Raw genomic sequence first — 26,720 nt, forward strand, 5'->3', positions numbered from 1 at the left:
GGGCATATTTTAATTTCTAAAATTATTAGCATTGTTTTGGTGGATTTTTAGACACACAGCTTAGACCACAGTGACAAGCTCCCCTGATAAATTTGAGAGGGAGCCAGAGAACCAGGAAGTGATGATTTATGCAAAGGATTACAGCTGCTTAAAAGCAAAAAGGGACAATGAGGACATGAAATCAAGACTGATATAATGTAAAGTTAGTTATTTCTGCCCCAAACAATTTTGGCTTATTGCTCCTTTAAATGTCTGTCTTTCCTGAATATGCCACTGCTGTCCCAAGTTCGAAGCATACCTACACGCTTGTCGTTCAAACGTCTTTCTTACGCAACCCGGTCGTATGGACGCTACATGTGTTCGAGCCTTATATACACTCCGCACACGACATCCGCCCATGCTTAAAAAAAATTGATGTTTCCCCCCCGCCCCTTATCTTCCGTCGCAAAAACGACAAGGAGGAATTGGCAGCAGATCATGTTGGGTCAGTTCCTAGGAAACAGATGACCAGTTGTGTCGAACTAATAAGCCAGATCTCATCCTCATTTGTGTATGAAACGTTAGTTAGAGAAAAGCACTCCGATATAGTTTGGTCAAGACATAAAAGCGACCATTTGCATCATGTTTAAACCGACTTGTTTTTAGAAGACATCCTGATGAGAACCGAGATTGCCCACACAACAGTAGTTGGATCAAAATGCATAATCAAAGCGTTGTTTACGTACGACGGCACTATAGCGGACCATTACCTTCAAATTTCGAACTAGCTATGTTTTAATTTATGAACCTAAGATGTAGGCCACAAAATCATTCAATCAAGAATAACATGTAAAATGTAGTTACATACCGGTCTTTGACCCGATCGTTATCTCCGCCGTCTTCCACAAACTGTGAACGCCCCTTTTACTCACGTGGTAGCCCTTTATACACGCGCATGTGGGACTTTACGCACGTCTCCCCGCCCCTGACGTTCATGGTGTCGTATTTTCCCCGCCCCTTTTCCATCTTTTTTTTGTTGGGAGCACATGGAGAATATGGCAGCATGGCGAATCCGTTTTAAGGCCTCCAACATGACCTTTGAGGAAATGGTGGAGATGGTCCTCATCCTCAAAGCAGAGGACTATGATGGGAGGCATGGGCCATACAAGTACCCTAATAAGGTCAAGGCCCAAATAATGGAGAAGGTGAGGAGGAGTCTCCATCAGAAATTTGGGGTGAAAAGGTCCAAGGAGCAGATCCGGAAAAGGTGGTGTGACCTGAAAAAACGTGAGCCGGAACAAATGAAGAGGATCAGGAGAGTGATTAGAAGAAGTAAGTTTGTTATATATTTTGTAAGATTTGTTCCGCGCCATGTGTTTTTTATTTCAGGTTGTACTGTATTATGTTTTTATGCACAAGAATTTATCGTCAAACTGGACGTCCATTCGGAACGACAAAATATTGTGTTTAAAATCCTAAAAATTATGACATTTTTCTAAAATTGTGGTGAGATCAATCGTGAAAATTATGTAGATGTGCTATTAAAACCACAAAACTTTTTTTAAAATTTAAATATATACAGTAAAAGGAGAGTCTGCTCAGCAGTCGGTGACACATGTGGACTCATTTGCATAATTGTTGTCCCCTTTAATAACCCATTTTGGGGTTCACACAGAGGTGAGGTGATCCAGTGTATACTTGGTTGGCTTACATGTTTAAAAGTAGACCAAAGCTCAAAGATTTGTCATGATCTTTGTGAATGCCTTCAATCCTGTGTTTTGCCCTGAGGGGTTTTTCAAAACATCAATAGTCCCAGAAATTGTATAAAGTGAATCATATTCCTCTTTCAGGCCTATAAGCTATAAAAATCCTGTTTCCATTTTCTTCATTCTCGTAGGGCGTCATGAAGCTTCAACACGGGAGCAAGAAGTCCAGCAAGCCACACCCCCGAGGGATGGTGATGATGCGCAGCCTGCCACCACATCAGGTAAAGTAACATATAACTAACCCAGCTTCAGGTAATGTAGATGTAGGCCTGCCTAATTTTAAAAAATTGTTTTGTCCCACATTTCAGGATCAGGTGGTGGCTTGGACAGGCATACTGTACAGATGGTTATATCTGAAATCTGGGCCTGCAGAGAAGAGGTGGAGGAGATTCATCTGGCCAACAGAAAAATTAACGAAAGAACAAGGAGGGTGGAAAATAAATTAAAAAATTTACTTGATGTTTTGGGGAGAGTCTGAATCAGAAAAAAAAAAAAAAAAATTTAAAAAATACCAGATTTTGCTGTTTATTTAATTAAAAAAAACCCCAAAAAATAATATAACCAGATTTTACAGTTTCTTTAATAAAAAAAAATACAAAAAAATAATATAACCAGATTTTACAGTTTCTTTAATAAAAAAAAATACAAAAAAATAATATAACCAGATTTTAGACTTTATTTAATAAAAAAAAATACAAAAAAATAATATAACCAGATTTTAGACTTTATTTAATAAAAAAAAATACAAAAAAATAATATAACCAGATTTTAGACTTTATTTAATAAAAAAAATACAAAAAAAAAAAATAACCAGATTTTACAGTTTCTTTAATAAAAAAAAAAAAAATATATAAAATAACCAGATTTTAATGTTTATTAAGATAAAAAAGCCCAAAAAAATTACAAAAAGGATTGTATATTGTATGAGAAAAAAGACCAAAAAAATTACAAAAATTATTGTATATTGTATGAGAAAAAAGCCCAAAAAAATTACAAAAATGATTGTATATTGTATGAGAAAAAAGACCAAAAAAATTACAAAAATGATTGTATATTGTATGAGAAAAAAGACCAAAAAAATTACAAAAATGATTGTATATTGTATGAGAAAAAAGACCAAAAAAATTACAAAAAGGATTGTATATTGTATGAGAAAAAAATACCAAAAAAATTACAAAAATGATTGTATATTGTATGAGAAAAAAAGACCAAAAAAATTACAAAAATTATTGTATATTGTATGAGAAAAAAGACCAAAAAAATTACAAAAATGATTGTATATTGTATGAGAAAAAAGACCAAAAAAATTACAAAAATGATTGTATATTGTATGAGAAAAAAGACCAAAAAAATTACAAAAATGATTGTATATTGTATGAGAAAAAAGACCAAAAAAATTACAAAAATGATTGTATATTGTATGAGAAAAAAGACCAAAAAAATTACAAAAATGATTGTATATTGTATGAGAAAAAAGACCAAAAAAATTACAAAAATGATTGTATATTGTATGAGAAAAAAGACCAAATATTTTTGTAGGGTATTTTGGAAAACAAACCAAAAAAAAAAATTGGGAAAATAAAGAGCTTTTGAACCTCAAAAAAGTGTGTGGTGTTTTTCCTAAAATACGTTAAATTTTCTATGTGTTTGTTTTGGGGGTCACCTGGGAAATGTTTGCTAGTTGATAATGAAAATACACTTAGTTACACTTAGTAAAGAACTCCAAGCAACACAAGCAAGACATAACAAGTTTATAAAAAAGATTCTGATTTATTTTTGTGAAAGATAAAATTATGGCAAATTTGCTTGAGATGGTATTGCCCCCCTACCCATGAAATAGTCCATGTATTTGTCCCGGACTTCACGGGCACTCTGGGGGGGCAGTCCTGTGTGGCCAGCTTCAAGGCCCGCCAAAGTTTCTGATGGAGCCAAAAGTTGTGCCTCAGGCCCAACCAGGGCCATATAATTTGGAGATTGTCTCCGCAAAAAATTATGCAGAATGCAGCATGCAAAAATAATAGTATTCCACTTATATTCCGCCATGTGGAGAGAGGTGAGGAAAAGGCGGAACCGGCTGGCCATGATGCCGAAAGCGTTCTCAACCACTCTGCGTGCTCTGCCCAGCCGGAAATTAAAGACACTCCTCTCTGGGGTGAGGGTGCGCTGAGGGAATGGCCTCATAAGATGGGGTCCCAGGGCAAACGCTTCATCAGCCAGGAAAACAAATGGCAGGCCTTCTACATTCTGGTCATCCGGTGGCAATGACAGATCATCATCCTGAAGGCGAAGCGCAAACTCCGTCTGCCTGAAGGCTCCCCCATCCGATATCCGTCCATTCATCCCGACATCCACAAAAAGGAATTCATACTGTGCTGACACCACCGCCATCAGCACAATACTGTTGAACCCCTTATAGTTAAAGAACTGGGATCCTGAACGGGGTGGAGGCACGATGCGGACGTGCTTCCCGTCGATGGCTCCCCCGCAGTTGAGGAAGTTCCATCGGGTCTGGAAGTCCAAAGCCACAGACTGCCACTCCTGTGTTGTGGACGGAAGCTGGGGAAGCAAAAATGCTAAAATTAGCCACATAACCTTGCAAGCAGATTAGACAAAGACATTATAAGCATTATAACATTTCTGGGAACTAGCATATTATATCTAAATATATTTAGACAATTAACACATTAAACACCCCCTCTGATGGGCCAGTGCCCAAGTTTGGGGGAGGGCTAGATGAGTTTGGGAGTACAAAAAAAATATAATTAGGATTATTGGTGAACATAGACTTTACAACACATTTTTGAGGGGAGGGCTAGATGAGTTTGGGAGTACAAAAATAAGATAATTAGGATTATTGGTGAACATAGACTTTACAACACATTTTTGAGGGGAGGGCTAGATGAGTTTGGGAGTACAAAAATAAGATAATTAGGATTATTGGTGAACATAGACTTTACAACACATTTTTGAGGGGAGGGCTAGATGAGTTTGGGAGTACAAAAATAAGATAATTAGGATTATTGGTGAACATAGACTTTACAACACATTTTTGAGGGGAGGGCTAGATGAGTTTGGGAGTACAAAAATAAGATAATTAGGATTATTGGTGAACATAGACTTTACAACACATTTTTGAGGGGAGGGCTAGATGAGTTTGGGAGTACAAAAATAAGATAATTAGGATTATTGGTGAACATAGACTTTACAACACATTTTTGAGGGGAGGGCTAGATGAGTTTGGGAGTACAAAAATAAGATAATTAGGATTATTGGTGAACATAGACTTTACAACACATTTTTGAGGGGAGGGGGGGGGACATTACAATGGATATAACACAATACATTGGGAAGTGACTAGACTAGGTAGGTTGGGGCCCAGGATAGCATGCTGGGGAGGTAAGTGATGGGAAATATGCATGTAGGCCAAAAAAGGGGCATCAAAGTTTACAGCATGCATGGGGGCAAAGGGGACATTCACAGCATATTCCAGACATGGTAATTAGGGAAGGAGGAGATAACTACAAGACATTAGCATACATTATAGACATAAAATGTGATATTAAAGGAGAAAACTTACCCTCATATATTCCTCCTGCAGAACCTGGATGATGGCAGAGCAGGTGTCAGGAATGATGAGGCCCAGAGCCTGGGGGGAGATGCCCGTCGAGAACTTTAAGTCCTGAAGGCTTCTCCCAGTTGCCAGATAACGGAGGGTGGCAACTAGCCTCTGCTCAGCACTGATGGCTTCCCGCATAACGGTGTCCTGCCTGGTAATATAGGGGGACACCAAAGCCAACAGGTGCTGAAAGACGGGATCAGACATCCTCAGGAAATTCCTGTAATCAACAGGATTATTTTCCTGAAGCTCCCGCAGCAAAGGCATGTGAGAGAATTGGTTCCTACGGAGCAACCAATTCTTGGTCCATGAACGCGTCCTCCTCCTGTTCATGAACTCCTCATCGTCTAGGTCATAAACAAACAGACCTACACACAGAAGATGCTTAGCACGAAGTCGGCGACGACTAGGTGCCTGCAACATGGCTACAAGGCTAGTTACGAACGACAAATCAGAATTGCACTAAACAGACCGCAGTGAAGAACAGCAAGACCTATGAAGAACGACCCTGACAATGAAAAACGCGGGGACAGGACCGCAATGTAAAACAATACGACCTGACCGCACGTCTCGATTGCCTAGATACGACCCCCACAAGTACAAACTGAACGGCAGAGATCAATCTGAAAGCACAAAGACTGAAAAGCACGAATCGTCACTCACCAAACTTTTACTAACACGCGTAAACACGGAATCAGCAAAAGGAGCCCCAAGGGTGGCGCCAACAAAATCAAACCTCCCCTTTATAGTCGCGTCATACGTCGTGAGCGTCATCGCGCCGGAGAACGACCAGATTTTGGTATGTTACGTGTGTACGCAAAGCAAGCCTGCCGAGCTTCTCGACAAGTTCAACAAGGAACTCGACGAGGAACTTGACGGGCTTGGCACGTCGAGTTTCTCTGTCGTGTGTACGAGGCCTGAGATTGTGGTCTCACATTTTGGCACAATACGGTATTCTATGTAGTTTAAATAATTTTATTGCACACTAATTTGAAATAAGTACACACAAGGTAAAAGTAATTTAATATGGGCGAGTGGCTAAGCAATGGCCGAGTAAAGAAGTGCTTCTGAGGAGCTCCTGGCCTCCCCCTGCCTGACCTTGACTACCAAGCTACCTTTCACGGATGTAAAAATGGCATGCTACCTACTAGGAGGTACAGAACTAGAGCAGCTACCCGAGGGAACCGACCTCTTACACCTCAAGGCGGAATCCGGCGATAACTCAGAGACCCACTGCATACCTCGCCAGGCGCCATTACGGCCGCTCCACGTGTATCACGCATGGAGACCAGCATTGAGACGGCCCGCTCTGTCCCCCTCACTCGGTCTCCTGAACCAGGACACCTTTCAAAGACCCCGTCGTTGTTCCGCAAGGACATGGTCGGCACCTCACAGCTGCTTGGATGACGACCTACGCGACATGCTGCAGTCCCTTCCCACAAGGTCTGACATAGAGGCCCTCATCCTCTGTATCGATCTTTGCATAGGGCTCAGTTCATAGATGTTTGGCGCCTCTCTCACCCTACCAAAAGGGACTATACCTTTTACTCTCTACCGCATAAACAGTACTCTAGAATCATTATTTTCTAATCCCACATTCTAACTTACACTCTGTACGAAGTTCCTCGATCCGGACCATTACTTGGTCGGACCATGCTCCGATCCTACTCTCCTACACACTGACCGATAGTCTAACTACCAGGTCACGAACGTGGCGGTTGAACGAAAGCCTCCTACAAGACGAATAAGTGCTCAAGGATGTTGTCAAAGAAACTGGACCACTACTTTTAGACCAATGACACACCAGACAACAACGCTGGCATGGTGTGGGAAGCACAGATGCAGAATCGAAAAACGTACTTTACAGCTGACTTCCCTTCTCGATGACTTACGATCGGTGGAATCCAGACACAAACAGGCCCTGATTCCCTCTCTAGAGACGGAACTTCTGTAGCAGACCTGTTACACTTTGAGGCCAAAGCGGCCATACAAGTGTGCAGGAAAGTATCGTATGAATCCGGCAGCAAATGCGGAAAACTGGGCCAAATCACTCTGGGATCAACGGCTGGTGAATTATATACCTAACATAGGGTCTCCTTCAGGCTTGAAGGTTTCCCTCCCTAAACGTATAGCGAAGGAATTCCACAAGTTCTATGAATCCCTCTATAACCTCCCAGGGGATCCCCCCTCTGAGTTGCGAATGACAGAATACCTAGCTGGTTCTCAAATGCCAAAACTATCTGCTGAGGTGAGTAAGCTGCTGGATGTTCCTATCACACTGGAGGAAATCCAAAGCGCGATTGGCTCCACAAAACCAGGGAAGGCCCCTGGTCCGGATGGTTTTACCATCTCTTATTATAATTCCTTGTTGCCATAACTAGACCAGTTCATGCCTAAATTCTTTAACACCCTGGGTTCCAATGCGCCGTTCCCCCGCGACACACTCTTGGCACACATTGCGGTGATTCCCAAAGAGGGTAAGGATCCTTCCTCATGTAGTAGTTACAGGCCGATCTCTCTACTTAACACAGATCTACAAAAAATTACGAAGCTCCTGGCCACCAGAATTCAACAATATCTCCCATCCTTAATCCATTTAGACCAAGTCGGCTTTGTTCCGACTTGTGAGGCTAGGGACAACACGATCAAGGCCCTGAACCTTTTACACATAGTCAACGGCAGTAACACTCCTTGTGTGTTCCTGGGCACGGACGCAGAGAAGGCCTTTTACAGGGTGAACTGGCAGTTTATGTCCTCAGTCATAAAATATGTTCAACTGGATCAGCACTTTGTACTCAGCCCCTTGAGCTAGGGTTAAAATCAACAGGGTGCTGTCTGAACCCTTCACGATCACAAACGGGACGCGACAGGGTTGCCCCCTGTGGCCACTGCTCTTCGCCCTGTCACTAGAGCCTCTCCTGTGCACGGTACGGTTGAACCCGGACATCACGGGTGTGGCAACTGGGGACACTTAACAAAAAGTCTCAGCGTATGCAGATGACATGCTGTTCACACTCACGACCCCGGCAGTCTCGCTGCCGAATCTCCGCCGTGAATTTGAAATATACGGGAACATCGAACTTGAAGATTAATTTTGACAAATCCGAGGCAATGGGGGTAGGTTTGTCACACTTCCTCTTTGCGAATCTTCAAGCCAACTTCAAATTCAAATGGACGGCAACGGCCCTGAGATACCTGGGAACTTGCATACCCCTGAAAATTTCACAGATCTACGATCTGAACTTCCCACTAATGTTGAGAAACACCCGAGAACTTCTTAACAAAGGCATACGGGCCTCCACTCGTGGTTCGGGAGGTGCAACATTCTTAAGATGAGCATCCTCCCCAAATTCTTGTACATCCTACAATCCCTCCCGATTCAAATACCCCCCACCTATTTTGACCAAGTTAGGTCTATGTTTTCTGACTTTCTTTGGGCGCGCAAGCGACCGATGCTAAACAGGCAACAACTCACGCTCCCTAAATTGGAATAGCGGCCTGGCGGTCCCAGACCAGCAGAAATACCAACAGGCAACTCATCTGACCAGACTCATCGACTGGAATCGCCATCAGGCCACCAAGCTGTAGCCCAGCTTGGAACAATCCCAATGCAAACTCCCGCTGGACAGAGCACCGTGGTGTTACCACTCGCTGCCGAGCGAAATCAAAAATCACCCACTGGTGGGACTGACCACACGGATTTGCTCGTCTATTTTCCTTAGATATTCCCTTACGTCAACCCACTCTCCTTTGTATCCGATACTCGGGAACCCGCAATTTGCTCCGGGATCCCAGGATCCTGTTTTCAGGCCTCCCATTTTCTCACTAATGGCAAATGGTCATCCATATCTGAGCTCAGGGATCCCGAAGGTCGGTTCTGATTTGGACCATTGGAAGGTGCTCCAAATTGACCACTTTTTTAAGTCACTGCCTGCTCCAAATGGTTTTGGCCAAACCCTCACCACCCTGGAGACCTTTTGCTCGGAGGAGGGTGCCTTGCCTCATACTCTGTCAGCCGCTTACTAGCTGCTGATTACACCACCCGAAAATTATCAACCTAGATGCTTCGGCGCATGGGAGACAGATATCCAGGGAGTACTCTCCCCACAGCAAAGGCAAAACTCTCTTCATTTTACATATAAATCCTCCATCTGCACAAAGATGCAGGAGACAAATTTTAAAATATTGACTAGATGGTACAACACCCCAGCAAAACTACAAAAATTCTTTCCGTTATCCTTTGACCGATGATGGAGGTGCCAGGCAGACAAAGGCACAATGATCCACCTCCTCGACGCAGCCAAAGCGTGCATCCCTCTCTGCTGGAAATCCACACAACTTCCATCTATAGGACTGTGGCTCAAAAAGATGGAGGATCTTATCCTCATATCCCGCCACCGACAGGCATGCTTTACTGAGACATGAAGAATCTGGAATGTCTTTGTTTACTCTGACGAAGGGCGGGCCCTTTTTGAGAGCGACACGGCTGCTTGACTCCTCTTTAGTGGGTTTGCACTGCCGGCTGCGGTCCGGGGATGTTGTCCGAACCCCGGTTGGAGTCTAGAGCAGCAACTCAGGGGAGGAGCATTCGTCACCTCCCCCCTCCCCTTCTCTCTCAGTTCCTCCTCAGTCTACCCCCCTCTTTTTCTTCTTGACCCCTCTTTCTAACTCGCTATTTTTTTTCTGAGCTTTGTGATTTCCTGGTTTCCTTGTTTATCTTCTCCTTTTTCTCTTCTTTTTTGCTGTATAGTTTTCAGGAAGTTTCTATGGTGGTTTAAATGACACTGTTAAATAAGATATGGAAAATAGGGACGGGGGGCGCGGAATCACACACTGCTACTTTTTCAGGGATTGGGTAATGGATACTGTTTATCTTAGTAAGGAAGGCTTACAACCATGTCCCCTACAAACCAACGCAGGACAGCTCATATAAGCTTACAGTGAAATGTATGTTTGTATTTTTGCATATAGATGCTTAATCCAAGTCTTGCTGGGTTGTTGAACCTTACCTGATGTCTTCGATTTACCATCATCCTCATGTAACCATGGCTGTTGTTAACTGTGTTCTCATGACTCGTTTAATAAACATTTGATTTGAAAAAAAAAAAGTAATTTAATATATTTTTTATATATATTTTCTCACAAGTGGAGAACTAAGCGCCAAACGAATTTACTCCTTAACATGGAAGATGCTTTACTGCGTCCTTAGTAACACTCCCTTGTAACAAGAGTCTGTCACTTGTTAAAAGTTATGCAGTTATATTTCATGACCTGTAATATACTGTATGCATCAGTTGTCTAAAGAAGGAGTGATTTTAATCTTTTCTTCAAATGTATCTTTTGAAGGGTGCTATTCAGGAAAAATATGATGCCACAGATAAAGACACGCCAATACCTACAGACCGTCAGGTAAAGTTTCATAGCTTGGACCTAAGCCTCTTAACACTTCCTATTGATTGCCAATGAAAAAAATCCATACATATCTTTACATGTATGCATCAACTAAAGTACAAGCCATGTTTCTGGTATTATTATAGACTGCACGATAATTAATTACTGTTTATCAAGGTCCCAGAACGCTTTATATTTCCTTCTATCCCTTTAAGTAAACCAGTCAGCTATTTTAAGCATTTAAGAATAAAAGGGTAAGCACCACAGCGGACTCGTTTACTGTTAAAGTAAGGTTAGCCAGATAAACCCTTCTGTGGGCTTCTCCTCAATTTGTTTTACTTTTTGCCATTATCATGTCCAATTACTGTGCCCAAATAGCCACTAAGAATAATCTCAGTGGACTAGGAAACCAGCGATAAGGCTAAGTTCTGTCAACTGCCATTACCGTGGCCATAGAGAATCCTGGGAAAATGACATTTAATTTTCCTAGTAACATTAGTCAGCATGTGAACAGAATTACCCAGAAGTCCCCCAAAACATTCAACAGTTCTTGAAATTAGCCTGAATACATCTCCTAGAAGTCCAAAGAGACCTAGGTCAAATCGAAGACAAGTTGCCACATGAAATATGTCATCACTAGCTATGTTCTTAGGTTTACTACACTGGAAATCTCATCTTTATTTTGATACTTGAGAAGAGCCCTTCTATTTTAAAGGGCAGAAAGCAAGTGTAACATTTCTTATTGCAACACTAAGACGTATTAGGTTATTATAGCAAAGGCAGAATCAATCACTTTGCATTTGTTTAAAAGTTACTCTGGAGGGGACTTTTTTTTCTAATCCTCGACAGTTAATTACTGTTGTGTGCTTAATAGGTTTTATTATTTACAATAGAATTGTGGGAACTGTTTTATAGATTGAAGTTGATGATATACCACATTATGATAAATATGATAATCGGCTTGCCTAAACTGAACGATATAGGACGTGCTAAATGGGCCCCAGTATTTAGAATTGGATTGTGCAAACTAGAAATCTGTGTTGACTGCAAAATCTATTTGAGAAATATTTTCTTAGGGTAGGGGTAAGTAATTCTGAGCTAATAGAGGGGTATGCTGCTACCTATAGGAAAATTGGACACTTGCAAAAAAAGAAAGCTTTTAGTTGGCCAGATATAATCTATCCCACTGACATTGTTCTTTGGTTTCTTGCTAATGTCCTAGGAGAGTGCATGTATTTTCTCCTGAGACATATTTTCATTTTTTATCAAGTTCCTTTTTTCTTCAGGCAAAATTCTTTGTTAGCTGGGTTTCAGCTTTGAAGATTGGCTGATTCTCAGTATCATCCTAAAGAGCATACTCCTACCCCTACCATGACAAAGATGCAAAGATTGCATGTAATGTGACCTTTGGCACTGTGCTCTGCTTGTAGCACTCTTTAGAAACGTCATAAACTGTGTTAGCCACAGAGTGATTTACAGGTCCAGGCTGTGATACACCCTTTGGTGTAATCCAGACTTTCTGGGAAGTATGCCCACCTGAATTGCAAAGACTGTCTGAAATGTGACATGTTTCACTTGGTCCTGTGTTGGCACTCTCCAGTATTTTGTTTCTCTCTTTGTTTGCGGCAGGGCACTGCAGTACATTACTGGGGCCTTGTCCCTTTTCAGAGCCTGGTGCATGTTACTATATTTCCCGGATTATTGCCCAACAGGGTTAAAGCTGGGGAATATTAGTGTTGCATAACATTTTTATGTGTTGAAGGCACTCTTAAGAAGCAGACATACTGGATGTTCTTGCCACAGCACAATGGATTATGTCACATGTTCCCTGGTTATGTTGGGCATGTGCACTTACCGTACCTCCCACCTTTGGCGTGAGGTGATCACCGCCACAGCGCTTCTTAGCAAGGATCCCAGAAACAGTTCTTCTTGCTGCTGCCTAACACAGTTGACCATAGCACCTCCCCGGTTTCAGTAACTGGTGTATCACACCGCAGGAGTTGCAAGTGTTTCTGCAGCTGTTCTGCTCAGCTGAGAATAAGAATTGTAACCTATCCTCTTTGGATAATTTTGCATTTGAGGAGGTTCAGTCAGGTAACATATTTCCTAGGCATATAGATAGTTTTGGTTCTTATTGACGTAGTGCGTATCTGTCCGAGTATGGAGCAACCTGGGTCTAAATTCTGGGCTTCCTTTTGACCTGTCAAAACTTTCACAGTACACTTGCTACTGCAACCTTTATTGTGTGGTGACTGGTCTACTCCTGACCAGCTAGTTTCCCTTCCCAAATGTCTTGCAGAGCAATACCAGTTACATTGAAAACCTAGGACTCCCATATCTTCCAAACCTGTGAGACGGTCCTCCTCACAATGAGGGGATGCCCAAGCTTTTGAAAGTGGGGAGAAATCTGTTATTCTTTTTTACAAGCACTTGGAGCAAAATAAGTATCTCTGATGAATGAGTAAAGCACAATAATGTATAGGGGTTAAAAGCTAGGATTTCAATCTCTATAATATGAAGGAAAAAGGTATATGCCCAATTCTTAACTAGAGCAGCACCAACCTAACAAACCCACATTTATAAAAGCAATAGTAATTTACTTAAAACAATAGTGTTAAAAGATAAAGATACACCTATACCACATCTCCAAAATGATGTCTTCATAGAGCATACTCCTCATCTCAGAACTATCGGTTTTGCAGCCAAATTAAAAAATGCGTCTGCAGGACTCAAATCCTGAAACAACAACACAAGTATGCATTAGTGTCAGTGTCCATTCTGTATTCACAATCCAATATTACAGTATCAATCCATACAGTGTCAACAATCCATTGATCATTACAAATGTCCACACAGTGACCAAATTCCACATGTAATCTACCAGGTCAATCATTGCTTCCTTCCATCATGGAGACTTTCTTTCCTCTATACATATCAAGGATGCTAACTTGCATGTTCCAATCTTTTTGGCACATCAATGCTACTTGCAAAACTGCCAGTTTGTTTCTTTTCTTTTTGGTCTGTTCCCTGCACTTTAATTGTTCACTAAGGTGCCCGTGCGTGTGCGTCCTATGCTGCGTTCTCAGGTCATTCCTTTCTTGGAATATTTGGCTTTTTAGTTCACCTTGTTGACAGCTCATTTGTTTGCCAGTGTCCAATTCTCCTGTAGGCAACAGTATAACCTAGTATTAACCCGATAATTATTTATGACCCTGTGGCAAAGAGTTATCCTGTTTTAGGTGCCCATAAATTGAGCAGAGTGCAGGATTTGCTAGCTGAACTATTCATATTGGGGTTTGCTGCTATTATTGTTTTTTAGATTGAAGTTGATATCCCACGTTGTCATCAGTACGATGAGCTGCTCTCCTCCCCTGAAGGGCATGCAAAGTTTCGAAGAGTGCTAAAAGCTTGGGTGGTATCACATCCAAACCTAGTATACTGGCAAGGTGAGTTAGCCAACTGTTCATATTGCTACTATAGTATTTTGTGTCTTACATCCAGAATCTGTATCCTGGTGGGGTGATTTACTCTGAACATTATATTGCTGTTATTTGTATTGTGTGTCTTTCATCCAAACCTAGTATGCTGGCAGGGTAAGCTGCACGTATTATTATTTTTTTCCTGTTATGTGTATTGTGTGTTTCTTACATCCAAACCTTGTATATTGGCAAGGGGTGTTTCACTGCTATTACTAATATGTGGTTTTTGAGCAGAAATCTGTTTGATACAGTTTTTTTACATTGCCACAAAACGGCTTGGCATTAATGAATTGTACAGTGTGAATCCTAAACAATAGCAAATCCACATGCATGGTCTTTGGAGTTCTTTGGTTATGGGAAAAAGCAAATTCCCACAAGAGTATTGAACAGAACTGAGGGATTAACACGTCAAGTCATGAGACTGTCATGATCTATGCTGACCAGCTGCTTATAGGAAAATGACAACATGCTTTACATTGTGATGCCTGAACAACTACACATTATAATTTCGTAAACATGCTTATGATAAAAATACACAACAAATTGTATAATTTACAAAAATGGGTGGCATTCTCTGAGGCATCACACAAGCAGATTTTACCTTGTAACCGTCTAGTAACAAATATATGTAAAGCAAACCTTTTTTGTTTTAGATAGGAGTTTTTAATCCTTTTTCTTTGCTGTCTGTGTGCTGCTGGAGAGATTTTTGACCTAAAAAGAAGTGAGAGGAGATATTTTTGAAGTGAACAGAATTCCTTCCTTAGTGCTCATTTACACTTGCTTCCACTTAACACACATTAAAGTGCATACTGGTTCAAATGCTTTTTCTTTATCGTACATCACGGGACACAGAGAAGCATAGTAATTACTATGTGGGTTATAGAGAGTACCTTCAGGTGTGGACACTGGCACGCCTTTAAGGCAAGAAGTTCCCTCCCCTATATAACCCCTCCCATACCGGGAGTACCTCAGTTTTTTGCCAGTGTCTAAGGTGTTGGTCACGAGTGAACATGTGCTCCAAGGAGCTCCACTGGAGGGATCCATATTGGATGTAAAAAGCCCCCATAAAATCCGGATCCGTCCAAAGTGCTTCTGAGCCAAAGTGGACGGTACCCGGGCCCCGGTTAAGAAGAACGGGGTTTGGCCTGTAATGCTTCTCTTTGAGAGCTGGATCCTGGTTATTCAGTACTTTGGTCAATTTCCTAATACCAAAAGTCTACTGACAGGGTGCGATATGGGTCCAGGGGTGTGGTGTTCCTGTCCATGGACCCCGGTCCCTGAAGGTCTATAGACGCTGCTCTCCGTGATGGGTGAAGATTGGACTGTCTGTTTATGCAGAGTCCTGCAGCGTTGGATCAGGTAAGTGAACGTGCTTCAGGACTTGGTCCTAGGAGTAACCTTCCTTTTTTTGAGCCATTATGTTTGCCTAAAGCTATCTGTCTGTGCTTCTCCTATATGGTCCTGTGTGTTGTGGGGAGGAGGGGTATCTCTAGTTAGCCCCTCCTGTGCAGGTTAAAAGCAGAAAAAAGTTGTCCAAAATGTTTGGCTTCACTTGGCTTACCTGGTCCTCACATGGAGCTGCGGTGTTCCATCCTCATGCATGAGCGCGTAGCGTCATGCGCGCGCGACATTGATGTGTCTTAGGCGCACGCGCGCGCAAATGAACTTTTTTGTACGCTGCTTCGGTGCGCACGAATGTGCGCGGCGTGATCCGTGAGATGCGTGTGACGACATGTGCGCGCGTGCGGCTACGTGTGCGCGCGTAGCCTCGTGGTACACGCCTAACAGCGGTGCGCGCGTGCGCATGCGCGCAGGGGGTCTATCTCAGCTGTTCTCTATGAGTCTATGAGACTTGAGATTACAGGACAGAGCAGGTCAGGTGATTACACCTAGTCCTTATATGCTCCAGTCCACCTAACTGGTTCTGACTGACGGTGGACACAGAGATCTTGTGCACATACTTTCAGTATTTGGTACTGGTGGTGGACAGTGACATCTGCTTAAGGCGCATAGTGGACTCTGCACCTTGCCAACCATCAAATAGCAGCGTCAGTGCTGGTCTATAGGTTCGCAAGTAGTTGCAACTATTGTGAGTACCTCAGCTTTATCATGGCTAAAGGCTCAGGGACTAGAAGCAAAAAAGCAAAGGGATCGCCATCTGGCTCAGAGGATCTCGGGCATGCTCCTGCGGCTGCTCCTGATAAATTGGAGGAGGCCCAGGGTGAACCATCAGGGCTGTCAGATGCCTGTTCTGCCCTTGTCCCACCTGCTCCAGTTTTTGTGACACAGGAGGCTCTGGCCTCAGCTATGGGGGGTCTGGAGCAGAGATTAGCGACCTTGATTGCATCCTCTCTCTCAAGGGAAAAACGCACAAGGTCCCCCTCTCCCTCTGAGGAGTCCCTCGATTTGGGGCATGCATCCTCAGAAGAGGTTGATTTACCCTCTGGAGATCTGGCAGAAGGTCAGTTGGAAGTAGTGGACTCTGAGGATTCCACTTTGGGAGAACCCTTTTCGGCGTCACAATCCGAAAAATTGTTGGTCCAGTCCCTCACTGAGATGGTCCGTTCGGCCTTCAAGTTGCCACTTTCAGAGCCAGCTTCAAGTGCAGTCTCATCTTTAGGCTCCTTAAAAGCTCCTCAAGCTAATTATTCCTTCCCGGTTCACCCCCTGCTGGAAGGGCTTATCTACAAGGATTGGGAACATCCAGATAGATATTTTCTTCCTCCTAAGAAGTTTTCGGTTTTATACCCCATGGAGGAACAATTCACTAAAAAATGGGGCATCCCCAAGGTTGACGCAGCTGTGTCCTGCGTAAACAAATCTTTGACCTGTCCAGTAGACAACGTTCTGGTATTCAAAGATCCGACAGACAAAAGATTAGAGACATTATTAAAAAACCTCTTTTGCTTCGGCTAGAGGAATAACCCAGCCTGCAATTGCGGCTATTGGGATTTGCCAGGCCTTGAAAGACCAGTTTAAGGGGGTCTTAAAGGAATTGCCGGCACAACAGGCCCAGAATTTGGCTGAGTTTCCCAGAGCATTATGTTTTGCCATAGATGCTATCAAGGACTCCATTCAGCAGTCCTCACGTCTCACTCTCTCGCTAGTTCATATGCGCAGGTTACTCTGGCTGAAGAACTGGTCTGCTGAAGCCCCGTGTAAAAAATTACTGGCGGGGTTTCCCTTTCATGGAGAGCGTTTGTTTGGGGAAGATCTGGATGCTTATATTCAGAAAATTTCCAGTGGCAAAAGTACACTGTTGCCAGTAAAGAAAAGGTTTAGGGGTCCCCCCTCCTTTAAGAGATCCTCCTCTCCTATCCCTAGTACGTCCGGTACCAGGCAGTTCCGACGGCCTCCTGGACGATTCAATGCAGGTGGGAAGCCACAGGGCCAGCCTCAGGCTTCCAAAAAGCCTTGGAACCGTAAGCCATAGGCCAAGCCAGCATCTAAGTCAGCATTATGAAGGTTCTCCCCCACTCAGCCGGGTGGGGGGAAGGCTTCAGCTGTTCGCAGAGGCTTGGCTAGACAGGATCCAAGACAGGTGGGTCCTCTCTACGGTCTCGGGGGGCTACAAGCTGGAGTTGAGCGAATTTCCTCCACCGCGCTTCTTAACCTCGAACGTCCCAAAGGACCTCGGCAAAAGAAGGTCCTTAGCATTGGCCTTAGATCATCTGTTATCCCAAGGGTTAATCAGAGAACTGCCAGTGGAAGAACAAGGTTTGGGGTTTTATTCCAATCTCTTCACCGTCCCCAAACCAAACGGGGATGTAAGACCCATCCTGGACCTCAAGGCCTTAAACAAGTTCCTAAAGGTCCAATCATTCCGGATGCAATCGATCAAGTCAGTGGTGGCCTCCCTGCAAGGAGGGGAACTACTAGCGTCCATCGATATAAAGGACGCATACTTGCACGTTCCTATCTTTCTCGACCATCAGAAGCTGCTTCGCTTCGCGGTAAATCAGCGCCACTTCCAATTCGTGGCCTTACCTTTTGGTCTGGCCACCGCTCCTCGTGTTTTCACGAAAGTATTGGCTCCACTGTTAGCCTATCTAAGGTCTCAAGACATATCCATAGTAGCCTATCTAGACGACCTATTGGTGGTAGACCGGTCAGTGGCCGATCTAAACTCAGCGGTACACAGAACCGTCCATGGGTTGGGTTCTCAACCTGGACAAGTCAGCCTTAATGCCTGTGCAAAGGCTCGAATATTTGGGTCTACTCATAGACACAAAGCTAAAAAGGGTCTTCCTGCCCCAAAGGAAGTTCGAGGCTTTAAGAGAACTAGTTCAACTAGTCAAAGCAAAGCGTCAGCCTCCCATTCGCCTCTGTATGAGGTTACTGGGAAAGATGGTAGCCTCGTTCGAGGCCGTTCCATTTGCGCAGTTCCACTCAAGGGAGCTTCAACATGCCATTCTGTCCGCTTGGAACAAAAAGGTTCAAGCCTTGGATCTCCCTATGTCTCTCTCCCGGTCAGTCCGGCAGAGCCTTTGTTGGTGGCTGGTTCCCCGGAACCTGCTAAAGGGGAAGTCCTTTGTTCCCGTGACATGGCATGTTGTGACCACGGACGCCAGTCTGCTAGGCTGGGGTGCAGTCCTGGGAGGTTTGTCTCTCCAGGGGAAATGGTCAGCCTCCGAGAGGTCTCTACCCATAAATCTGCTGGAAATTCGAGCAGTCTATCTAGCCCTGTCAGCTTGGTCAGACAGGTTGAAGGGTCTTCCGGTCAGGGTTCAATCAGACAATGTCACTGCCGTGGCATACATAAATCACCAGGGGGGCACAAGAAGTTGTGCAGCCCAAAGAGAGGTGAATCGAATCCTGACCTGGGCAGAGAAATATGTCCCATGCATATCTGCAGTGTTCATTCCGGGAATAGACAATTGGCGAGCAGACTACCTAAGCCGCCAACAGGTGCTTCCGGGGGAATGGACTCTTCACCCCGACATCTTCCAGAGCATTTGTCGGAGGTGGGGAACACCAGATGTCGATCTCTTTGCATCGAGGTTCAATGCAAGGGTGGGCAACTTTCTGTCCCGGACAAGGGATCCACTTGCTTACGGCACGGATGCACTGGTGTTCCCATGGGACCAGTTCTCCCTAATGTATGCGTTTCCTCCGCTGCAATTATTACCCCGTCTTCTTCGCAGGGTAAAGTCGGAAGGAAGACCAGTGATTCTGGTGGCTCCAGCGTGGCCCAGAAGGGCCTGGTTCGCGGACATTGTAAGGATGTCCGTGGGGCAACCGTGGTCCCTTCCGCTTCGGCCGGACCTATTGTCCCAGGGGCCAATATTCCATCCTTCCTTACCGTCTCTCAATTTGACGGTTTGGCTATTGAGTCCCATATCTTAAAGAAAAGGGGTCTCTCTAATGCGGTGGCATCTACTTTGATTAATGCCAGAAAACCGGCATCCAGACTTATCTATTACCGAGTTTGGAAATCTTATGTGGCCTGGTGCGAGACCAGGGGTTGGCATCCCCGGAGGTATCTCATTGGCAGAATTCTGGAGTTTCTGCAGTTAGGGGCAGACATGAAGTTGGCCCTAAGCACCATTAAGGGCCAGATCTCGGCCTTATCGATTTTTTTCCAAAGGCCACTAGCTACACATTCCCTGATCAAAACCTTTTTGCAAGATGTGATCCGGCTTAGTCCACCAGTCAAGATTCCCTTGTGTCCATGGGATCTGAATCTGGTCCTTTCTGTCTTACAGAAACAACCATTTGAGCCCTTGGCTCATATTCCTTTGGTTCTTCTGACCAGGAAGGTGATATTTTTGGTAGCCATAACCTCCGCTAGGAGGGTTTCGGAGTTGGCGGCCTTGTCTTGTAAGGAACCGTACCTTATATTCCATAAGGATAGAGTGGTCCTACGGCCCCACCCGGCTTTCCTACCTAAAGTTGTTTCAAAATTTAATTTGAATCAGGATCTTGTTCTCCCGTCTTTTTTCTCAGAACCTAGTTCTGCAAGGGAGAAGTCTTTGCATACGCTAGACGTATTAAGAGCAGTTAAGATCTATCTTAAGGCTACTGCTCAGGTCCGGAAAACTGATACATTGTTTATCCTGCCAGAAGGTCTCAGATGTGGGCAGGCAGCGTCGAAGTCCACTATCTCCAAATGGATTCGGCAGGTCATTACTCAAGCCTATGGCTTAAGGGGAAAGGTTCCCCCGTTTAAGGTTAAAGCACATTCCACTAGAGCGGTGGGTACTTCCTGGGCAGTGCATCATCAAGCCTCCATGGCTCAAGTCTGCAAGGCCGCGACATGGTCGTCTGTCCATACTTTCACTAAATTTTATCAATTGGACATAAGAAAGAATGAGGAGAGCGCCTTTGGGCGCAGTGTGCTGCAGGCTGCAGTTTGATTCCTCATGTCTGATGGCGCCCGGCTTATTTCTTGGGGTCTCCCTCCCCTCATAGCATTGCTTTAGGACGTCCCACATAGTAATTACTATGCTTCTCTGTGTCCCGTGATGTACGATAAAGAAAATAGGATTTTTATAACAGCTTACCTGTAAAATCCTTTTCTTGAAGTACATCACGGGACACAGAGCACCCGCCCCTCTTTTTTGGGGTATTTGGGACACTTATTGCTTGCTACAAAACTGAGGTACTCCCGGTATGGGAGGGGTTATATAGGGGAGGGAACTTCTTGCCTTAAGGGCGTGCCAGTGTCCACACCTGAAGGTACTCTCTATAACCCACATAGTAATTACTATGCTTCTCTGTGTCCCGTGATGTACTTCAAGAAAAGGATTTTACAGGTAAGCTGTTATAAAAATTCTATTTTTTTCAATGTGTTTTTGATGCTTCTATGATACTTTTTTGAAGCTTTAATGAAGTGTGGCAAATGCCCCTTGTGTGTTGATTTTCTATTTGTTTTAAAGGGGCCCAGTAGAATCCCGGCTCAGTAATACCCCCCACTCAGCAGAAAACCCCTAGCTCATTAGTACCCCTGTTCAGCAGATCCCCTGCTCAGTAGTACTTCCAGCTCTGCTGATCCCCCACTCAGTAGCCCCCAGCTCTGCTTATCCTTTGGCTTGCTGATTCTCCTCTCTTTCTCCGGCACCCCCTCACCTTCTGCTGTAGAATTCCCATGTTGCCCACCACATGTGCCGTCCTTCCTGCTGCTCCACGTTGCACGACAGATGTGACATCTGCATCAGACACTTTCAGAATATTTCACACATCAACTGCAAATGACTGCTGATGACGTCCTTCTGGTTGGCTTGTTGGTTTCCCAGTGGATCCTGGGTCATACCTACAATATCTCCAAAACAAAGAGAACATCTCTCAAAAGCTTCAGGTGCTGTGCGCAAGCATTGTCATAGACCTTTATGAAGGCTTTGGAGACACTTTGAAGCACCAAGAAAGCGACATGGGATATATATATTTTTTTTAAGCAAACCCCATGTGTGAAGTGAACTGTAAGTTAACCAATTTATTTAGTTGACAGGTGCTTTGATTGGCATTCAGAGGGCTTTCAAAAAGTCCAATGCCACATTTTGAATCAAGTTTACAAGCTGATTTGTCATAGGAACATTTGTCCACATTGGAGGATTTGCCCTCAACTCTTTCCCTGTTGACAGATCAACATTTTTGATTTCCCATCACTTTATGTCTTGGTGGTCTTGACAGTAGTCACTAAAAAAAAGAGCGATACATAGTCCTAGAAGTGGCACAGGCAACACAATTACATACTCAACACTACAAAGGAAACCTCTCTAAAATAGAAATACTGTACTTCACCTTTCATTAGAAGGGGTCCTTAACTGTTTAACCATTGTTGAAACATCTTTTTTGAACCCAAAAAAGATGTTCCCTATAACAGCAAATTTTTATTCTTTTTTTAATTCAGGCCCACGTTAAAGAGGTTGTAAGGTTCACAATTTTTTAAATAAAAATAACATTAATATTATACTTACCTGCTCTGTTTTTGCAAGGGTTTTGCACAGAGCGGCCCCTGATCTTCCTCTTCTGGGGTGCCCGTTGGCACTCCTGGCTCCTTCTTTTCATCGTGTGCCACCACAGAGAGCTGCTTTTCATGGGGGCAACCATGCGGGCACACTCCCGTGTCCCGCCGCTGCGTCAATTGACACAGACGGCAGAACTCGGTCCCGCCCTCACTTTTGTGTCACCGAATTTGATTGACAGCAGTGGTAGCCAATGGCTCCTGCTGCTATCAATCTATCCAATGAGGACAGAGAAAAAAGGGAAGCTCTGGGGGCATCTGTAGCAAAGAAGGTTTTTCACCTTAATGCATTAAGGCGAAAAACCATGAGACTTTACAACCCCTTTAACTTATTTTTTGTTTTTAGATAGGACTGCGGTTGAGAGATTTCTGCTCACTTCTAGCTACACTTCCCTAATAGAAAGGGAATATGATTAGGTCTCTTAAACAGACACAATATTTTTTTAGTACTGAGTGCAAAAAATGTCTGAAACCTCTCTCAGGTTCTTATTGTTTTCACTAGGTAGATATCCCTTAAAGTGGATGTAAACCTGAATTTTTTTTTCAATTAATACTTCTACCTGGTAGAGTAGAGGATGTCAAGTCATCTGTGCCCAGTCTTGCCACAAAGAGTTAATCCAGTTTTGAGCAATCCTCTTGTCTTTTTTTACTAAGATAAAAATGTAATGTAGTGATTTTTGTATTGTCAGGCCTGGATTCTTTATGTGCGCCATTCCTCTACTTGAACTTTAACAATGAAGGTAAGGGTCTACTACTTTTAAATGAGAAAGTAATGATTATTGCTCAGGTAATGGTAAATTGTGTTTATTTAGCACTGATAGTTGTCTTCTACCTGTAATTTTTTACACTCAATCAACATTGCTGTCTGGCCACCCAAGCAGTCTTCCACACTTTATGCATCTCTAGCCTAACTTAGAAAAACACACCTCCATCACAAATGTATCTGTTCAAACAAAATGCAACTTATATGAATGCCATGTGATGGTTGAAATCACATGTTTTATGACATATTAATGGCCCAGGTTTGTTAGCATAAAGATAAGGCAAAAGTCTCCATATTAAATTCCCCTATAATGGCTTTACAGGTCTAATAATGTGTTTACATCATCTTTGGTGTTTGTGCTTTGGATTTCAGTGACAGCCAGGGAGAAGTTGTGATTGCATAGTCCTCAAATATTTAATCAACACGAACACTATCGCAGCATTTTAGGTCAAACAAAATTACTGACAGTTGATCAAAATGGTAGATAGTAGTCAAAACTATTTTCCAGATTGTTCGAAAATCGTACAATGCAGACCTTTGTAGAATCTTTAAATCAAGCATGTTATTCAATACAAATGGTAGTTTAGCTTGTTTTAATGATATATGCTCCTCTCAATATCACGTTTGAAATAACAATACTATCTGCATTGCATAAAGCCAAAGCAGAATAAGCTTGTATAATTACAGTTTTACATTATACATTTTGAATATTTAAGAAATTGTCTCCTGCGTAAACTGTTGGCGCTATATAAATCCTTTACAATAAGAATATTTTTCTAGAGTGAGATCTCGCCAAATATAATTAAGGGGTTGATTTACTAAAACTGGAGAGTGCAAAATCAGGTGCAGCTCTGCATGGTAGTCAATCAGCTTCTAACGCACCTGATTGGGTACTATTTAAACTCTGAAGCTTTACCACGTTACATTTACTTAGGAAAATAAGTGCAACGTATTCGCCTTTAGTAAATCAACCTGTTTATGTATCTGCTATGCTGGCAATTGCTTAGTACACACTTTCAGTGTTGCTAGATTTGTTGTTGCTTAGCTGTGTACATGCATTCCTAGTCAGTACATACAACATACTTTTTCTGGTCATTGTTTAGAACAGCGGTCATCAAACCTGTCCTCAGGGCCCACTAACAGGCCAGATTTTATGTATTGCCTTGGGGAGATGCAGACTAGAACACTGCAATCACTGAGCAGCAAATTATATCATCTGTGATGTATTTCAGTTATCTTGCAAACCTGGCCTGTTAGTGGGCCCTGAGGACAGGGTTGATGACCACTGGTTTAGAACATACTTTTGGAGTCAATAGATGTCAATAGACTGCTCTGTTCTTGTTGGGCTGTTTGCACGCATTGCTGGCCATTGCTTAAGCTAGTCATACACTAGTAGATTTTTGAATGAGCATTAATTCGAAATTTCCTATTTGATGGCATGGTGATTGTCTTTCAACAGTATTTAAAAAAAAAAATCTTTTAACATTCAATTTAGGTGTGAATGGACATTCCTGAACTGTGGTAAAAAAAAAACAATTGACACCACTAACGTTTAGACGGTTCTTAAAAGGAACATTTTCAAAAAAAATCTACCAGTGTATGGCCAGCTTTAGAACATATTTCCAGACTCGCTAGATCTGTCCTTGCTGAGCGCTGCTGGCCAATCCTTAGAACAGTGTTTCTCAACTCCAGTCCTCAGGGCGCACCAACAGGTCATGTTTTCAGGATTTTCCTCAGATGAAACTGCTGTGGTAATTACTAAGGCAGTGAAACTGATAAAATCACCTGTGCAAAATAATGGAAAGCCTGAAAACATGACCTGTTGGTGCGCCTTGAGGACCGGAGTTGAGAAACACTGCCTTAGAATACACTTTCAGCTAGATCTGTTGTTGCTGAGCTGTGGGAATGCATTGCATGTCAATGCATACAATATTCTTTTGCTGGCCACGTTCTTAAGTTGATAGATCCATTCTTTCTGAGCTGTTTTCATGCATTTCTGGCCAATGCCTACAACACAATTTCAGAGACACTAGAACTGTTTTTGTTGAGTTGTGTGCATACTGGCCAATGCTTAGATCAAACTTTAACTTATCATTAGTAAGGCATAGTTGTTAAAAAAGCACATGTGCTACTAATATAGTTGCCGTTGGGAAGAGTCTGTAAAAACATAACAGGGACAAAAGGAACGAAGTTCTAATAAAGGTGTAAATGCAGTGCTATACCTTACAGTAATAAACCTTTCTAACCTGGACCAGGCATGCAGCAGCTGAAGTCAGAACTTCTGATCTGCATTGGTGTTCCACATCGGTGACGCATATAGTAGTAAAGTCATTAGTTTAGCAGGAAATCCCCATTTTTAGAATTGGAGATTAGCAGTGACAGCCTCTCTGTTTCGTTTTGAAGAGGTTTATTTAAAAACACACTATATAGAGAAAATAATACCTATATTGGGGGGGCAGGTAAGTGAAATGATGTGCACTACAGTTGTAAAGAAATTCACCACAGACTTCTATGAGGCTGTCGACAAATTCTGGCTGATTAATGAGCAGTGCTAAGGTGTAAATTGCAAATATCAATAGATTGTTTTTGACTTATAAGGAGATGAAATATATATAAAAAAAGTATATCATTTTTTTATACTAAAGCCGTGGTCTCCAAACTGCAGCCCGGGGGTCAGACATAGCCCTTTGCTTAGGGCACTATTTCATCCACTGATACCAACAATAGTGGAGATCACTGGAGTAGCGGTGCCTACTAAAGTAATTTCCAGCTTACAGGGGTATTCCACAGGTACATACATACCTACCCTGGTCCAAGTTGGACCAATGTAAATATGTAAAGATTGCCATACCTAAACTTCAGCTTTAGTCTTTTGCATATATTGGCTTGTACTTCATGTTATTGAGGCAGTAAGAATATATATGCTTTTATTTTGTTTTCTTTTAGCCTTGGCATATGCCTGCATGTGTGCTTTCATACCAAAATACCTGTATAATTTCTTCCTGAAAGACAATTCACATGTTATCCAAGGTAAGCATATACAATTTTGAATATTCTATCTGAATGTTATATTCAAATATAAATATATTTTGATTTGATTAATTTCTTGAAGTTATAGAAATCAGAAGCTGTTTATATTTCATTACGTCCTAATGATGATGTTCTTTTTTTTGCTTTACATTAATGGGTACAATGTTTGGTATGATCTTTTCCTAATGGCTGTGATGACACCTGTTTACATATATACAAGGTTACAGTGGAGAAATGATATAAAGCTAGAGGAAATTCTTAGGCCTCTAGCATGCTAGATGTTTTTCTGCTGCTCCTGGGGGCGTTTGGCCTTTTTTCCCCTGCCTCTTAACATTCCTGCATGCTGGCCAATTTGTCCATTCACACATAGGTGCTTAGAAGAGTTCAGAGGCAGTAAAAAAACACACCCAGTGCTTCTGGAGCAGCAGAAAAAACGTTTGATGCACCTAAACGTGTGTAAACTCACCTAAGCTGTAGGTGCGTTAAGCGTTTTGAGCGCTAATTCATTTTAATGGTCAGAATACATTTTTAATTCTGGCCAATGAAATGAACGTCCAAGTACTTGACACATCTAAACGCGTTACATGAGTTTAAGCGTTAATCGCATTTTCTTCCAAAACTCTGGTACCAGGAGGAAAGCAGTCTAGGAGAGTTAGGAAAATGTCCAGTGTGCATGAGGCCTTAAGACCATGTTGGACCTTTTCAGCACTTTGTGTAGACTGCTATATAGTAA

The 26,720-nt window shown here is 42.8% G+C and overlaps 1 protein-coding gene across 1 annotated transcript in view; it reads left to right on the top strand.

Annotated features, from left to right (window-relative positions):
- TBCK (TBC1 domain containing kinase) overlaps nt 1-26,720 on the top strand; it is a 361,383-nt gene that overhangs the window by 134,704 nt on the left and 199,959 nt on the right. Inside the window, exons 16-19 of the mRNA XM_040329676.1 lie at nt 10,708-10,770; nt 14,072-14,198; nt 22,884-22,934; nt 25,904-25,987. Coding sequence (XP_040185610.1) covers nt 10,708-10,770; nt 14,072-14,198; nt 22,884-22,934; nt 25,904-25,987 — 325 coding nt within the window. The remainder of the gene's footprint in view (nt 1-10,707; nt 10,771-14,071; nt 14,199-22,883; nt 22,935-25,903; nt 25,988-26,720) is intronic.

This window comes from Rana temporaria, chromosome 1 (genome assembly GCF_905171775.1).
Source record: "Rana temporaria chromosome 1, aRanTem1.1, whole genome shotgun sequence".
In the NCBI taxonomy this organism is placed as follows: Eukaryota; Metazoa; Chordata; class Amphibia; order Anura; family Ranidae; genus Rana; species Rana temporaria.